This window comes from Tachypleus tridentatus, chromosome 7, assembly GCF_004210375.1.
Source record: "Tachypleus tridentatus isolate NWPU-2018 chromosome 7, ASM421037v1, whole genome shotgun sequence".
NCBI lineage: Eukaryota > Metazoa > Arthropoda > Merostomata > Xiphosura > Limulidae > Tachypleus > Tachypleus tridentatus.
In genome coordinates, this window is record NC_134831.1 from 87,721,965 (window position 1) to 87,741,346 (window position 19,382).

The following is a 19,382-nucleotide window of genomic DNA, read 5'->3' on the forward strand; positions in this document are numbered from 1 at the left end:
ATAAAATTCGGGTAAACAAAGCCACGGGAGATTTGATGATTTATAAATTTGATTTTTCTGATACCGGTGTGTATAAGTGCGTTATTGAATACACAAGAAACTGGGAGATAAAAGCACAAAAACCAATTTTCATCACTCATTTCTTGGAAGGTAAATGCTTATAAGAATCGATTTTGGTAGTGTTTAGAAGTAAAAAAAAACTTTAAATTATGGATCGGATTCCATCCATTTTTACTACAATTTATGTAAAGTGTTATAAGTTCGATATATATTTAATGATTGTACATTAATTTTCCAAAATTCATGAAATCACCTTTCCAACTACCAACATACAGCTCACCGCCATTGTTTCCGCGTTAAGCCTGCAGTGTTAAAATGTTGAAAATCGAACTTGTCTGCAGATATAAATTTATCATTACGAAATAATTTTTGATTTATTATTATTATATACAATAACTAAATACATACATAGATATGAATAAATTTAATTAATAGCGTTACACAATTAATGAAATTAGACATTCCGTGAAGTCAGAAAACGAGATAACCTTATGTCAGAAATTAGAAAGGTTTTGTTGTTTTCTTTACAAGTCATAGAACAAATAATTTTAAAAAATCAAAAGTGTTGAATGATTTCTTTAATCGTCTGTGAAAATATTGAAATTACAAAATGCTACAGTGTTATAGCAGAAAAATGTTTCTTTTGTTACAAACACACAGTAAGTTCTGGTATTCAGAGACATTGTTTAGCCACTTTTCACATCCAAGCGATGAAACGATACATTCTTATCATTTGAAATAAGAAAGTTTGAAGAGCTTATTTGATTAACTGTATCTGTTACTGAGCATATCTTTAATTCTGATCTGGGTGTAAGACTAGAGGGAAGGCAGCTAGTCATCACCACCCACCGCCAACTTTGGGCTACTCTTTTACCAACGAATAGTGGGATTGACCGTCACGTTATAATGCCCCCCACGGCTGAAAGGGCGAACATGTTTGGTGTGATGGGGATTCGAACCTGCGACCCTCAGATTACACGTCGAATGCCTCAACACATCTGGCCATTCCGGGCCTTTAATTACCAAAATTTGCGTTTTTCATATAGCAAAGCTACAACGGGATATCCAATGTACCAACCGAGGGGAAATCGAACCCTTAACTTTACCATTGTAAATCCTTATTTATTATTAATTATGAAAATACATTGAGTTGAAACCTCCTGTGACCTACGATACAATAGATAAAGAACAAGATAAGCTATATTTGTTAGATTTTGTTTATACCTTACAGGATTTCCAATGTATGAGCTTTCACGAAGAAAAGTAGTTAATAATTTGTTATGAGCCTAAAGTGTCATATCAGGTCAAAAAATTACTCTAGTGGCCCAGCAAACTGTCTGCGTGCTTCCAATGCTAGAAACCGGGTTTCGATATTCGTGATGGGCAGAGCATAGATAGCCCATGATGTAGTGTTGTGCTAAATTACAAATAAATAGTGCAAAATATTATTTCTTATGTCAACAATACTTGAACTACAAACCATCTTATACCTTATTTTAGCATGCGTACAACCTAATGAAAACTACCAATGTCCTGAAGGACTCACACTGAGACATAACCTGTGTTGTAAGTTGTGCTTTCCTTCAAAGCGTTTATATGTGTGATCAGTATTTGTGAATTCTAATTTTAAATAAATCGAAAAAGGAAAAACTGTTTCGAACAAACTAAGCAATAAATTAGTTATTATATACTTCATCTATTATTTTATTTTTAATTGTCAAAGTTAACATTGTAAACATTTCAAGCTTTTTTCTTAGATCCAAGTCAACCAGGAACGGAGGAAGAAACATACGTTCCTTCTCCAAGGAAAAGTAAGTTATGCTACATATAAGATTACGTAAAACGTACCTTTAACGTGAAATAATATGTGTGGAAAGGTTGTTGACAAAATGTCGTGATGGAAAAATATTACTGTGACGATGTTTGTGTTGACGAGTGTTGTTCTTTCTTCCCATTAAATTTCTTCAATCCCTTATTCATGAAGGTAAAAAATGTAGTAATGTGTGAAGACCCGATCTCTTATAATATTCCAGTACATTGTGGACATTATTTTCTATTCTAAATAATAAATATCTTACCATTTCACCACTCATAGCAACTCAGGTAAAACACGATTCACCAAACCACGTCTATCATTCCCACTAATTCACTGTTCACAGTTTGAGCTTTTCTGTTGTCTGAAGTAAGTTTTGGACCAGTAATTGTATGCCATAAGTATTTTCCTCCTCCTAGTATTGTTGTATTATTTAAACCTTGACTATTTTATAAAAACTGGTTGACTCGAACAGAGTTTTACATTAGTTTACAATAAAAAAGACCGTCCATGTACTTTCCCTTTGAATTGTTACCAATAGTTTTCCAATATATTCTCTTTCGTTTGTAGTTCATTTAGACACTAATTACAGATTTCTTTGAATAGTGAAACATATAAACAGTATTCAGTTTACAAATTGCTAGTAAGTCAGTGTCGACAATCATACATCCTTGGAAGTCTGAGAACTTGTTACTTTTGCCTTTTGTCTTGTTACAAATATATATAACTGCTGTAATGGTGGTCAGTCACGTGACGCATCAAATGATCATCCTGATTTGATATAAAAACACAGTCAGTGTATTTGATTGTCATAAGATATGATAAGTAAATATCTTTACTTGGATTATCAAGGAAAAAAGTAAATCTAAAGTGATACTTTACACTTCTTTACCTGTACTGTTTTATCCATGTGCATTAAACTTATACGTGTTTCAATAAATAAATAGAATAAAATAGAATAAATAAATAACTCAGAACGCTGTGGTTATCTTGTTATTTTCACTGTAAGTATACCAAATGAAACGTAGCCTTCTCCAATACTATCATATAACAAAAACAAATTGCACTTGACTAACTAACTTTCTTTTAACTTGTATTTTTCCATTTCAGCACCATCCATGTCAGAACATACGATTCCATTGGTAACTGCTGCAGTAGGAATACCACTTTTGTTAATTTTTCTAAGGTAAGAACAAAACAGTATTTTTTATGTTTTGTTGAATAGATCTTAATATAATTTCTAAGTTATTAATAGTTGAACCATGTGTGTATATACTTAATAATGAATTTAAAGGGGCTGAGAAATAAAAAATATATTAGTTACTTTATTTTAATTAGAATGATAAATATTCAAAAGGTTACAAACGCTTGCATTAATAAGAAATATATAAGGGGAAATTAGCATCATTAGTTTACAATAAAGTGTATTTTAAGTGTGGAGATTCACTTAAAGCTTAAATTGTGGATCACTTTTTACAATATTACAAGTTCTTCTGATGAAAAACATTCCTTGTAAGTATGTTATTGTTCAACCTGTTTTTTATATGTAAATACAATAAGGTACTGTGCGTGTCAGTAGAAATACTTGAAATTGAAACGTGTAAAATATGGGTAACCTAAATTATTACAATTCGAGTACTTGAGATAAATATAAAAGGCATTTTCATTCAAAAAAGTTCTTTAACTAATTAATGATTTTCAGTTTATTTCAATATGGTCTTAAAATTGAAATTTATCAGCGAGTATAATAATTATTCAATTATCCCTCTTGAGCTATAACATTTTATTCCTGTTTACATTTGTTATCTTTATTTTAAAGAGATGCAGCAGGGGTCAACTTGCCATGTCCACCGTGGGGAACTGAACCCGCCTATTTTAGTGTTATATGTTCATATACTTACTAACGTTCCACTGGGAGAGAACGTCCCTGTGGCTGTCGTTGTTAAATATTATTATTTCTAGATTATAATTATATTCCATTTTTAATTGACATAACACTGATGTACAAATAAGAGTCAAATTAAATCATCCATGTTATTTATTAGCGCTTTTCTTTTGTAGTGTCATTATTTGGAAGTGCAATTGTTGTAGATGTAAAAGAGTAAAATCAGCTAACACAGAAGACCATACAAATAAAGATGATAGAAAAAAAATTAAATATTCACTTGTACCACAAAAAGATGAAGATCAGTCTGTTAATACAAACGAGAAGAGAAAATGTAAAAGTGTAAAAGAGAAGAGGGCCAAAAACGTTCAGAATTTTCATCTTCCTGAAGTAAGTATTGTGATAACGGGAAATGTCATCACATTTCACTATTTCATACCGAGTGTCTGGGACTTACAACGCTAGAAACCGGCTATCGATAGTCGTGGTGGGTAGAGCACAAATAGACGAACATAACAAGAATGTAATATACCTTCAGTCACATATATTTACTTACTTTCTATACATTTTATGCTGGTGTTCTGCGTGAAGTTTAGACACCGTTATAAATATAATGTATTAAGGCTATAAACTTTACACTCCAATCTTCCACCTTATAAGAAACGTTTAAATTTAATGGTATCGATTTTTAGAAGGAAATTGCAGTCGGTTTAAATGGATACTTGATAACAGCTTCTAGAGACGTTGTGTGTAGATATATACATATAATACAGGTTTCTTCTTTATCATTGCAGCCATCTCAAAACATTTTGGAAATTGTTGTACTCTATTGACTCTGTTTATGAGTCATGTGTTTTCACAGTTATTGACACAGTTACGGATGAATCTTAACTTGGTATAGGTATACAACAACAACTTTATGCCATGTCGCTTAGCAACAAAAGTATAACCTGATATTCTTGTTAATCTGTGTACTCAAAGTATAAAGTGAAATGTATGAACAACAAAACTGTAAAATTACATATTTTCTACTGTATTAACATTTGGGAAGATATATGAAAGATGCTTCTAATATGACCATTTTAAAACGGTTCCACTTGGATAGAAGCTGTTTCAAATTATGGTTCTAAGCCCGCTACGGGGAAAGGAAGGCGTTTTATCAGTATTTTATCTCATGGTTTTCATTGATCTGGTCACATATAAGGGAGACAATTATTCATGTCGTTAGATAACTTTTCATTAATTATGAAGTTACGTAAATTCCGTCCAAGGGACTAGCACTTGCGCTAGTATATAATACCATTATATACTATTATATTCATTATATATAATACCATTATATTCTTCATTACCATTCAAGCCGTCTCCAAACCTTTAATAAATGTTTATTCTATAGATTTGTACTGCATGACTCTGTTTATGAGTCATTACCTCGTAAAGTTGGGTTGTACTCATTCCATTTAGTAGTAGAGAGACATATATACGTATGATGTATAATGTGAGGACTTCCATCCTTCATATACTACAACTGCTAATTTAGTTGTGTAAGACTAGAGGGAAGGCAGCTGCTAGTCATCACCACCCACCGCCAACTCTTGAGCTATTCTTTTGCCAACGAATAGTGGGATTGACCGTCACATTATAATGCTCCCACGGCTGAAAGGGCGAGCATGTTCGGTGTGACGAGGATTCGAACCCACGACCTTCGAATTACGAGCCGAGCGCCTTAACCACCTGGCCATGCCGGGACATTTATATTTGCTTATTTTCTTTTGCTGTTTAACAAACCGGCATTAGCCAAATTTTCTTTGCTTGGATAACTGTAGAACTTTGATGTATCTTATCTGATGTTCAAACACCCCTTTCGTCATGCCAAAATTTTAAACAATAGAAATTCTCTAACAAGTTTACATTTATGCTAGCTAGAAACTTTCTAATTAAAAACACTAGACTCATTTACGCACCACATAGAGTTAAAAATGTATTTTATTTTACTTTTTATGAAGCATTATTATTGTCGTGTTTGTATTCTTTTTGCGCTTTAGTTCATATCGATATTGATGAATTTCGCAGCGCCATCTCGATGTTAAACTGTTTCCAAACAAATATTAAAATATTCGAATTTTAAATACAAAGGCATCCATAGATTAAGGACATCTGGTGGAGCCCAGTAATAGGACCGAACACTAATATCTCTAAAAGTCTGGTATTAATGCTCTTGGTGAGCAGACACAGATTGTCCGTTTTGAAGTTTTCTGATAAAAAACAACAACAAAAACAACGTAGAGTAAAATTCTCGATAATTGCAGCAACTAAATTAAAATATACATCACGCAATTTATCATTCTTAAAAGTATAGTTGTTGGTACCAACGTTTTTTTATTTCAATTTCTTTTTTAGTTTGATTATTTTTGAAATTCTCAAATTTCTAATAACGCTTGTTAGTAATTGTTTACAGTTTGTTCTGTTTAGTACTGGAGACATATCGTACTTCCTACAGAGTTTTTCCCAGAAGTAAAGTTGTAAATATTTCGACATGCACAAGATAAACATTCCCTTCCCTTTTTACTTATTAGAAATCAATTTATAGAGTCAATTAGTTTGCTCAGAATTTGGATATTTCAATAAAAGTGTTGTTCGAAAACGTATTTGAATTGATGTCCACTAAATTTATATAGCCAAGTTATCGGTAGTTTCATTGTATTAATTTTCAAGAGGTAATTTCTATATAATGATAACTAACATCAACCTATCCTGATTCTTGTTAATTTTAGAAAGAAACAAAGGCGAATGTTTTCACCACTAGGAAGGACATCCAAAATAGCAATGCCTCAAGTGAAATAACAAACATTATCACAAGTCTTGAAGGATCACATGCCAAATATTTTATAACAACACAGCCTCATAAATATAAACCAATTATCTCATATATATCAGAAACTCCGTTAACTGAAAGGAAGAAGGTACCTTCACCTTGTAGACGTCACAACAAATTTACGAAATACAAATCAATGAGACCTCTTTACTTCAAAGAACTGCGAGATTTGTTTAACGAAAGGAAATCATCAGAGTCAGAGGGTTCTGAGGACTAGAGTCGACAGACAAATTGAGAAACGTAAGCTCCTGAAACATTGTTAGATCCACAAGAATTTTTTGACTAGTGTTTAACCGAATTAGAAAGCCAGATGCAAGACAACAACAGAATAACTTCTATGATCGGACGATTTTCTTCACTAATAAGAGACAATGACTCTCGATTTATGTTTTCTTGTCCCGGACTTTCACAAACTTCACATCGATAAAAAAATTAAAATAAAATGTATGTAAATAGAAAATAAAAAGTTATAGAGTATTTAAAAATTGCCTGTTTTATCGCTTTAAAAATCCATGTTTGTTTCAAAGAAAATGATTATTTATTACAGAAGCTTTATAAATTATAACTTCACTGTAGACACACAAGTTGGGGAAAGAATGATTTCAAATTAGTAATTAATATTTTTTGGATATACAAAACTGTTTAGTTTAAGAGTTATTATTCAATTTATTTGGTGAGTTAATATTTAATGATTTAAAAAAATAATAGTGATTAATTAAGTTCAGTTGTATGACGTGGCAAACAAACAAACTTACCACGTTATACAAACAAACTTACCACGTTGATAGCCCTCGAGTAGCTTTGTGCTAGCCGTCCCTAATTTAGTAGTGTAAGACGAGAGGGAAGGCAGCTAGTCATCACCAACCACCGCCAACTCTTGGGCTACTCTTTTACCAATGAATAGTGGGATTGATCGTCATATTATATCGCCCCCACGGCTGAAAGGGCGAGAATATTTGGCGCGACGGGGATGCGAACCCGCGACCCTCGGATTACGAATTTTCTCAGAAAATTAGTCAATGAGAAAAAACGTGAAGTTAGCTGGTGTGAGAATAATTAACCATATCTGGCGATATGATAAAGTTAGTTTCAAAGTTTAATAAATATAATAATTTGTATTGTAAAAGGGGGATCTATATTAATTGAACCATTCTCTGTGGATTTTGATGAGAAGTAGACAATTTTTAAAGTTATGATACAACTCTTGTAACCCATGGGGTACTTACTGAGTAAATAATTTACTAATAGTACTGTGAGTAAAAGTAAGTACTGTGTGAAAAATAGTTTATATTGTCAATTATAGTCTTAAGTAATTGAATCAGCCCAAGTGGATATTTGAAAATAAAGATTAATTATTTAGAGTTTTGGATACAACTGTGATATTTCATGGTGTAAATAATTTTTGTACATACGTTTGTCTTATTTTGAAGATATTATTATTTAAAACAAAAACTGGTAGTTGACTAGAAACAGGAGTCCACCAAAGGTTACATGGGGTTAACAGACAAATGGGTAAAGAAATATTATTTATAAAATATGTAACGTTGCGAAGGAATGGAAGTCCATTACTAACAAGCAACAGCAGAAATCTCAGTATAAACTTGCTATAGCAACTTCTATAGATGGTGTTGTTAACAAACTAGAAAGTTTGACTGTCAGCATAGAAGCTGCTGCCAAAAAAAAAGAGAATCAATAAAAGGTGCCAGATTTATTATGAGAAGGAAGTTCCATTTCCATGGTTAATCAGTACACGACTAACAATCAACTAAAGTTAACAAATGGATCAACAGTGCCAATAGTGATTGGAGCGTGTTACAGATATTCAGAAGTACCAGCAAATCACAACATGCCAGCGAGTGAAGAATATGTTGGGGACAAAAGAGTGAATTGCCTACAAGAAATTGTTTGCAGTAGTGAGAACCAGTCTGCTATATTATGACCAAATGAGAGGCAAACTGCACATGTGAGTGTGTGTGTGTACTTATTGATGGGACAATGAGAAAGTGTCCCATAAGAAAATAAAGATAAATGCATTATATTATGTGGGAGACCTGGAGACAACAGTATAAAACATCCATATTTGACCAAATTGTTTAAAACATACTAGCTAGTAGAAACTCAGATACCAGACCGAAAGAAGATTGATGAACCATTGGTGGTCACCACTAGTGGTCAAGTAAAGAAGAGCAAGCAAGACATCAAAACCTTACAAGTGTGAAAAAAATGACATCCCGAATGTAGGTTTGTAGGAACTGAAAGAATTCATAAAAGAAAGTTCCTCCATTGCAGAAACGTTGGGACAATACCTGGGAGAAAATTTAACAGAAGACAAACGAGATGGTACCAACAGAATAGAGAAACAAAAGGGAGTGCTATATCAGACCTACCAAAGACTATATGTATGAAAAACATATAAATATATAAACGAAGAAGTATAGGCAAGTCACAAACAGAACTCAAGAAAATAAGAGCTAAAAAAAACACGAAGATCTTACTAAGGTCAAAAGATGATATCACGAATGTAGGTTTGCAGGAATTGAAGGAAGCGTAAAAGAAACACTTTTCACTGCACCATCTTTGTGACAATATATGGGGAAAAATCGAGCAGAAGACAAAGGGGTAAAGCACTTATAGAGCAGAGTATTAGAAGGAATTGCTGTACCAAATCAATCAGAGAAATTATACTGGGAAAGTGTAGAAAATCATAACAACAGAATACAGGACTCAACTGATGGAACAAATTTACGAGTTGACTGTGCAAGGACACCTAAGAGCAAAGAAGATAGCAGATAGATCCACTAGTTATGTCCATTGCTCAGGAATCATGTGAGCAGATCTTGCCGGCCATGTACAATCTGCCAAAGGACAATACCAGGAGGGAGGGTGGTTGAGGTGTTACTGGGGGAGATTTATTGATTAAAGATTAATTAATAATGTGATTAATATATGGTGAAGTGCAAATTCTCAATTAATATCTGAGTAATACTTTATTTAATTAAATATTAATAAATTAATTAGGTGATGGATATGCATGTGATATGCAAAATTAAATTAATTAATATACAACTTGGAGTAATAACCAAATTTAATATCAATTTTTTTTTCAAATACTTAATATGAAAACCCATGTTTTTCCAAAAACGAAGATGTTATCAGGCAGCATAATATGATCATGTCACTAATGTCAGAGGGCGAGCTGCTAGAAGTGATGCCATCACCACAAGACGAAGTGTCAACATTGATCTTTTCATATTATAACACTAGATTTATAGTTTTCGCTTTTAGAGTCACTTTAAAAGTATCTTATGATTGAAAACAACAACACACTATGATTTTAGTAAATGTAGTTTTACTCCATTGTAAAATAAGACTTCAGATATATGGCATATTTTACATTTTTAGATACGTTATTTTTTTTTACTTATGAAAACTCCACTATATTTTATGCAGGTATGTGTTAATATGTGTTACTTAAACAATGACTCAATGGCTTTCACTTCTATATTTCTGTGGACTTATAATGCCAGAAAATAAGTTTAGGTAAGCGTGATGGGCAGCCACAGATAGCCCATTGTGTATTTGTGTAGCTAACTTTAAACAAAAATAAACAAACAGTTCTACATTTAATTTGCATGGCATAGTTTTGCATTTATAACGTTTCATAGGTATAGCACTTATCGATAACAAATTAGTTTACATTTCTGTAATTAATATATTGTATAACATATATTTGTAATAAACACAAAAATAAATCCGAACAAAAATCAAAGACGCTGCACCAATTAAAAGGATCCCCAGGATACAGGCTATAATGTGATATACAGTGGAGCCCCTCACTAACGACTTCAAAAATACCTCGACAAAAAGGTCGTTAATGAGGGGGAGTCGTTAGTGAGGGGTGGATACCCAATTCGTTACCGAGATTTAAATTATGTACGTTTTTATAATAGGCAAAGTGTTCAAATACTGACTGTATATACGTTTGTAAACTAAAGAAATCACTAATGTTCATGCAGACTTAAAATACGATCATAAAAGACATTTTCTTAAATCACTAATGCTTATGCAGACTTAAAATGCGATGATAAAATACATTTTTATAAAGAAATCACTGTAGAAGAAATGCTACACACGCACAAAAATGATCAAATACAGACTTAAAATACGATAAGAAACTACATTTTCTTAAAGAAATCACTAATTTTTGTTTGTTTTTTCTTCGAAAATTGTACAGTTTCAATGTCTTTGCTCACTGCTACCATGCAATCTACAATGTCCATTTTGCCGTGTTTGAGACCAAACTGTAAGAAGTTTTTCTGCATATGACATTGCAGTGGCACAGTCAATTGGCTCGAAAGACTCTACAGTTGTGTCGTCACATTCTTCACCATCATCACTCTCGATTTCTTCAGGACACGCGATAATATTGTCAGAAACTGAATCATCACAAACTGGAGTTCGTTGTCGAAGTTGACATATTCGCCAAGAGTTACAACATTCAAGACAGGCCTAAAGTCGGGGTCAGATTGGTTTTCTGAAACATTGTCTTCACTTTCGTTTGACACTTCGCCTCAACAGAAGTTAAAGCCGCATTTCAAGAAACACTTTTGAATTGTGGAAGTCTTAGCTCGAAGCCAAGCGACGCGTAACCACACAATTGCGTTCAGAAGAGTGATTTTTGCACAACTCGGGACCTGTAGCCGTCTGGTCGTTATCCATGTGAAACAAAAGTTGTCTCAAGAATGTTTTGCGATACAGCAGTTTGACGGTCTGTATAACTCCGGCGTCACAAGGCTGTAGCTTAGAAGTTGCATTAGGAGGAAGTAAAACGATTTTTACATTAGATAGAGGGATTGCAACATGAGCAGTGCAGTTGTCGATAAAAAGCAGAACATTGCGTTTCTGAAGTTTCATTTTGTTGTTAAATTTTTTTGCCCATTCGGTAAATATGGGAATTGTCATCCAGGCTTTTCGGTTGTGATAATAATCTACACCCAATGAATTCATATCAGAATTACGAAAGCAACGCGGCTTAGCACTATGACCAATAACAAATGGCCGAACTTTCTCTCCCGACATGCTACAGCAAAGCATTACTGTAACTCTTTCTTTCGAAACTTTTACACCGGATGTCGTTTCTCCCTTCTTGACCATTGATTTCGTTGGAAGTGATCTGTATTGTATCCCAGTCTCATCAGCGTTAAATATGTCATTAGGGGAATAGCCTTCACAGATGGATGGGAGACGATTAGTCCAATCTTCAACTGCTTCTTGAGAAACTTCAGCACTTTCACCACAGTGAATAGCTGCTTTGATATTATGCCTTTTTACGAATCTATCTAACCATCCATTGCTAGCAGAGAAGCCTTCATTGCCAAGCTGAGACGCCAATGTTAATGCTTTTTCTTGAATTAGTTTCCCGGTAGATTCCTGGATCTTGTATTCACAAACCACTGCCACACCTTCTCATCCAACTCGTCGTATAGGCATCTTCTCTTGTTCTGCTTTTTTTCTGGATTTTCGCCTGTTTCCCACTTTTTCAAAATTGTTTCTTTCTCTTTAATGATTGTCTGAATTTGGGTTTTACCAACTCCAAGATCCGTGGCGATTTTTATTGCAGTTTCCCCTTTGTCGTGTCGTTTAATGACGGAAACTCTCTCTTCTAGGTTAAGCAACTTTCTCTTCGACATTCTGGTGAAACATGAGTCTGTGTTATGAGGAATCTTCATATTATGCACACTAATCCTGTCTGTTAAATAATCCGATTTAGTGTTCCTAATTCATTATGTACTATAGAATAAGCGCACTGAGCGCATTGAGAATAAGATTAATTTACCAATGAAAATTAATCTTCTTTTCGATTCGACGCACTGGAAATAGATTTATTGTTGAAGTAGATTACGTAATACTGTTTAACTACGGAATAATTAAACTCCTTTGTAATATGCCATAAATGAGAAGGCAGACCGCTATGTAACTTCACAGAATATGCCACATAATAATGTCACTTAGTCGTTAGTGAGAGGTAAAATAATCAAAATTGTTCAATTTGGTAGGTCGTTAGTCGCGTTTGAGGGGAAGTCGTCCACGAGGGGTCAATTTAATGCAAACAGGGTACCGTCAAAAATTTTCCGGTCGTATGACAGGGGAAGTCGTTAGTAAGGGGTCGTTAGTGAGGGGCTCCACTGTATAAACTGTACTCTAGATTTTGAAGGTGACTGATGACGTAGAACCTACATGGTGGTTGGAAACACTGAGCGTCAGTTTTAACCTCCACTCTCCAGTCTCACATGAAGAAATTCAAGAGCAATAAAATAATCAAAATCAGTTGAAATTAGGAGAGCGAGATGTGGGTATCCCACATCTATATCACCCTTTACTACCAGCAAACAATTGTGGGAAAGTCACTGCTCTCCAAAGTAAAGAAGAAGAAATCAAAATAATAACATATCACCATATTGGGTAAGTAGGATAAACTTACCTCCTGAAATTGGCATTCCAGCCCCAAATATGAAGGTAAGGAACTAATTTGTAGCCTAGCAGACAAGTAATACCAGAGTGAAGGGACCCAACCAGTTATTCAAAATAACTAATATAACTCTGAACCACCATCCACTGTATTGTTTGTTTGTTTTGGATTTCGCACAAATCTACTCGAGGGCTATCTGTGCTAGCCGTCCGTAATTTAGCAGTGTAAGACTAGAGGGAAAATAGCTAGTCATCACCATCCACTGCCAACTCTTGGGCTACTCTTTTACCAACGAATAATGGGATTGACCGTAACATTATAACGCCCCACGGCTGGGAGGGCGAGCATGTTTGGTGCGACCGGGATTCGAACCCCCGATCCTCGGATTACGAGTCGAACGCCTCAGCACACTTGCCATGCCGGGCTTCCATCTACTGTAACTATCAATTTTCATACTATAATGGAGCACCACCGCTAGTACAGCGGTAAGTCTGTGCATTTACAAGGTTAAAATCAGCGGTTTGTTTCCCCTCGGTGAGCTCAGCAAATAGCCTGATGTAATTTTGCTATAAGAAAAGCACACACTAAACAATCATTTGTAGGTGACAGTGTGTTCATCCGCATAAAAGTAGGTCGAAGTTGTTTAAATGAACTTATTAATAACTAAAAATACTCATGCTTGTTTGTTTGTTTTTGAATTTCGCACAAAGCTACTCGAGGGCTATCTGCGCCAGTCGTCCCTGATTTAGCAGTGTAAGACTAGAGGGAAGGCAGCTGGTCATCACCACCCACAGCCAACTCTTGGGCTACTTTTTTACCAACGAATAGTGGAATTGACCGTCGCATTATAACGCCTCCACGGCTGAAAGGTAGGGCTGTGACGATTACACGATTAACCGGTTACGGTTCGGTTACTGCTCTTAACCGGTTACGGATTTCCTAACCGATTAATCTAAGATTTTTTTCCGAGAAAAATAAACGAGGGAAAACAATACGATTGTCGACATGTAAATATTCCATTATTTGACCTTGACATCGGTATGTTTGCCTATCGTGATTTTACGAACTGCTTGCCTTTTTGTTTGGTTGAATTTTCGTTGTTGTTGTTGTTGACCTTTAGAGTTTTTGTTAACGTTTGGTGCGGCCGTCACGCGCAAATTCCTCTTTTGATATCTGATTACTTGAACGGCTAATGAACGCACGATGTCATCTAGCTTAGAAAGTGGTCGGAGATCTATTATCTGGGATCATTTTGACTTGACAGATTTAGATTTGAGTGAAAAAGATGGGCCTGTGGCTGGAAAACGACAAACGTCTTTAAAAGGCTGGCATACATCCGTATGCCGACAGTAAATAGCTACTTAGCCTCAGCATATCAAGAGTGCAAAGCAGAAGTTGTGGAAGAAATGTCAGGGAAAACAGTTGCTATAACAACTGACCTGTAGACCAACTTGAAGATGAAGCCGTTCATTACGCTTACTTGCCATTTTTTGACTGCGGAGTGGGAACTCAAGACCAAAGTTGTTGCTACTCGGGCAATAGATGACCGCCATACAGGGGTGAACATAGCACAACATGTCACAGATATTGCTGCGGAGTTTGGGCTTGATGCTATCTCTGCCCTAGTCACGGACAATGCGTCCAACATGAAAGTCGCTGCGAAGGAGTCCAAATTAGAACATATGTTTTGTTTCTCACATAGCTTACAGCTGGCTATCACTGATGCTCTTAAGGAACCCAACATCGCCAAAGTTCTTGCTCCAGCCAGACGTTGTGTGAGCCACTTCGACCGGTCCACTGTAGCTACCCAAGCCTTGCATGACCACCAAACAAAAAAAATCGGCGTTGAACCTCGTATGCTCATACAAGAAGTTGCCACAAGGTGGAATTCCACATATCAGATGTTAACGCGACTTCTTCACCTCCGTGTGTCTCTCGTGGCAGTGCTCTACGATGAAAGCATAACAAAAGCGAAAGAACGTGCCAGCTTGGTGTTTGACGATGCCATGTGGAGTGTGATGGAAGGAGCAGTAGAGGTCCTCAAGCCTCTTGCGCCGGCGACCGAGCTACTGACAAAGGAGAAAATTCCCACATCGAGCAGCATTTTCACTGTACTCAAGCATATACTGACCAGGTTACATGAAGGTTAGGGTTCTCAGGGACTTCAAAAAATGGATGGCAGGAATGTAGATGTGTTGACAACGCTGAAAGCAAGAATCGTGCAGGGAATGATGACTCGATTTCAGGTAGAGAACTCCGGGGTTCCGACCACTGAACCAGGATTGTGGTCCCTCGCTGCAATATTGGACCCTCGCTACAAACGGCTGAGTTTCCTTCCCTATGCCCTGAGAGAGAGGGTAGAGGATTATCTGAAGGAACAACTACTCCGTGACAGCATATCTGAGCAAGACGCCACCCACGAACAGGAAAGCCCAAACATTTCGCTCACACAAGAACCAGTGGAGCCGCACACGACAGAGAGCTTGTTTGACTGTATTCAAAATGATATAGCCTAATCACCATCCAATCGCCCCTATGCATCCATTGAGCTCGAATTGGAAGCATGTCTATCTGAGCCGATCTCCACCTCTGATCCACTAGGCTGGCGGTGGTTTCAAGAGAACAAATATCCGAGGTTAGCTGCATTAGCTGAGAAGATTTTGTGTGTCCCGGCGACTGAAATTTCATCCGAGAGGACATTCTCTGCTTCAGGACTAACAATGTCAAAACTCAGATGCAGTCTGGACCCAGAAAATCTGGATAAAATAACTTTTCTGCACAAGAACTTCACTTTTCCAGAAAGACCAGCTCGGCCTCTGGCTGCCGCCCTTGGTGGATCTGCTACCGTGGAAGCTGACAATCTGAAAACAACCCGGAGCTCTCATGACAATAATTTAAGTTCCAGTGATGAGCATAATTATTTTTTTTTGTTCTAAATGTTCATGGCAATTGATGAGTTTATGCCAGACGACTGTTGCTGTTTTATTGTTTTATTTTTTTCAGGAACGTTTTCAATTAATATTCATAGGACTTGTTTGTGTATGCTTGGTTTGCAATAGCCAGTCATATTGGTAATTCAGAATATTAATATTGAATTTTCTGGTGTAAAAGTAAAGGCCCGGCATGGCCAAGCGTGTTAAGGCGTGCGACTCGTAATCTGAGTGTCGCGGGTTCGCATCCCGGTCGCGCCAAACATGCTCGCCCTTTCAGCCGTGGGGGCGTTATAATGTGACCGTCAATCCCACTATTCGTTGGCAAAAGAGTAGCCCAAGAGTTGGCGGTGGGTGGTGATGACTAGCTGCCTTCCCTCTAGTCTTACACTGGTAAATTAGGGACGGCAAGCATAGATAGCCCCCGAGTAGCTTTGTGCGAAATTCAAAAACAAAACAAACAAGTAAAAGCAAAATTGCTTCCGTACAAGGTCTACATTAGTTTTCTGTAAAGAATTCATATTGGTTCATTTGGTTGATATAATTGTGCAATAATGAATATCGTGTTTTTTTAATAAAATATGTTGTGTTTTTTTAATAGTTCTTGTGTTATCATTTCGAACATGAATAACAGCTTTCAATGACCACCTGCCGGTAGTCTGCCACCTGGTCAGGACACTGAGGACAGTCCAGCAAAAAAAGTTCATGGATCTGCAGTTCGCAATTTCGCATAACACACAGCAAACTTCCGGTGGGGTGATCATCTGGGTCTCTCCTCTTCTGTTGGTGTCAAAAAAATCGTTCTTTTTCCAAGACAGGAGCGAACTTTTGAAAGCTGGGCAATATAGTACGATTAACCGGTTACAAAAGTCTGTAATCGTCGCAGCCCGACGAACGGGTGCGTTCTGATGAATTAACGATTACAATTTCACAAAAACGTGAACGCTAGCTTGACAATGAATGTGTTTTCAGAATCATTAAATTGAAAGCCATTCTAGCATGATTGTGAAATAGTATGAAAAACAGCCTATGTTAGCGCTCCATAAACACGCTATATGTTTGAAGTTAAGCACAAATCTACAGATGATCTGATCACTACGGGTATCGAAATATAGATTTTATCGTTGTAAGTCTACAGACATATCGCTGTGCCACTGGACTATCATTAAAGTTATTTTTTAAAACATATATATATTTATATATTCTGTTCAATGATGTAATAAAGTTACTGAGTACAAGGTCTAAATTTGTGCGCAAAGGTACACGAGGGCTATCTGCGCTAGCCCTCTTTAATTTAGCAATGTAAGACTAGAAGAAAGGTAGCTAATCATTACCACCCGCCACCAACTCTTGAGATACTCTTTTACCAGAAAATAGTGGGATTGATTGAGGTTTATAACGTCCCCATAGCAGAAAGAGCGAACACATTTGGCGAACTTCACGTTATCAGTGGAGCAACATGATGAACTTGAAATTTTGGTTAGCTTTATAACCTGACCTACATGATATTCGGTAACTAAATACTGAACCTAAAACAAAAATTCTGATGCTTTGAAATCTCTATAAATGAGCTCATAAGTTCTATTCTATGAAATATACTGGACCTAACAAAATGTAAAAAATCAAACAAATAATAACAATAATAGTTATATTATCTGTGGATATAACCAACGTTACTAACCTCATAAGTTTATAATTTTCCTTTAGAAACAACATATTTGTGTATATTTCTAAAGTTATGAGATTTTGTTGGCTTTTGATCTCAGAAATAACGCCAGTTTTCCACCGGTAAGTTTGCAGGCTTATAACGTTAACATTTTGTTTCGATACCTGTGATTGGCATAATACAGATAGTCTATTGTGTAGTTTTGACCTTAACAACAATCAAATTACACCTCAAAGAAATTTGGGTTGGTTTCAGTTTATACATGTGGCAAATCATTTCTTGGGGTCTATAACATCAGTGTCCCATTTCATTTTTATCAATTGCTTTCCTCGCTTACGTTTCGTTATGATCATTGAAAATGTGTGGTGTTACAATTTCAAATAGTCCTAAACCTGAATTAATTTATAATTTATATTTAGACGTTAAATAAATGTCGATACGTATCCAATTTTTGGTATTTGCTAACAAGATTGATACACACAATTTTCTTTCCCAAAACACATATATTTTAATATTCAGACAATAATACAATTTACAATAACGGTTATTACAAATGATGACTTATATAGAAAAGTTTTACAAACTTACAAAGAATAGTAAATCTTCCATCTCATTTGGAACTGGATATTTTTTCGAAGGTTCACGATGAGGGAATTAATTTTGAGTTACTTCAAAACACCTAATTTAAATAAACTTCTGATTCTTGTGCCTGACTCCATTATTTGAAATAATTGATACTAATATATTTATGTTTTAGTGCTATTTAACATAAGTATCAAGTTCTAGACACGCGCGTATTTATTTAGATGTTGATGATTGGTTGAGTACAAAGACAAATTAATGACATCAGCATTAGATTGGATTAATTAATACGATCAAGATACTTGAACCGCGTGGCCCGGCATGACTATGTGGTTAAGATATTCGACTCGCAATCCGAGGGTTGCGGGTTCCAATCACCGTCACACCAAACATGTTTAGCCATTGAGGCGTTATAATGTGACGTTAAATCCCTATATTCGTTGGGAAAAGAGTAGCCAAAGAGTTGGCGGCGGGTAATGATAACAAGCTGCCTTCCTTCTAGTCTTACACTACTAAATTAGGGAGGCTGGCGTAGATAGTCCTCGTGTAGCTTTGCGCGAAATTCAAAACAAACTAAATTCGAACCGTGAACGACATTTTATCCACCATGTGTTATTTTTATGTAATTATGAACAAAGATTCTTGTGAACTCACGAAATTATTTTTCTCACCAGTTATTTACTTGTGAAACTTTCTATGACTCATTTCACGTTTCTTTATCAGGAGGAAATAAATATAGATCATCCTTGACAACTTCTATTGGTGAATAAAACTCGCCATATTCCACTTAAATGTTCATTAAATTCACACACACTCACACAAAAAGACAATTGCTTCTGTGACACATGTTCCCACTTTCTGCAGTTACTGCTTTACAATACACGTGTTTTACTTAAGTTCATGGGTCAAGCTTGGACCTGAGATTAATGTGCTAGATTGCTGAGGTTCCGTGGCTCACGTTCAGTTATTATCAAAATCAAAATAAAAAACACGCTCCACACTTTTGAACTTTGGATGTATTATAAGAGTGACAGTCAGATCCTGCTATACGATCTCAAAGGATTTGTTTGTTATGAATTTCACGCAAAGCTATGAGAGGGCT

The 19,382-nt window shown here is 35.8% G+C and overlaps 1 protein-coding gene across 1 annotated transcript in view; it reads left to right on the forward strand.

Annotated features, from left to right (window-relative positions):
- The window catches only part of LOC143256118 (uncharacterized), a 60,397-nt gene extending 56,475 nt beyond the window's left edge, over positions 1-3,922 (forward strand). The window contains exons 4-7 of the mRNA XM_076512866.1: positions 1,561-1,626; positions 1,818-1,871; positions 2,984-3,059; positions 3,693-3,922. Coding sequence (XP_076368981.1) covers positions 1,561-1,626; positions 1,818-1,871; positions 2,984-3,059; positions 3,693-3,777 — 281 coding nt within the window. The 3' untranslated portion in view covers positions 3,778-3,922. The remainder of the gene's footprint in view (positions 1-1,560; positions 1,627-1,817; positions 1,872-2,983; positions 3,060-3,692) is intronic.
- Positions 3,923-19,382: the final 15,460 nt, after the last annotated feature.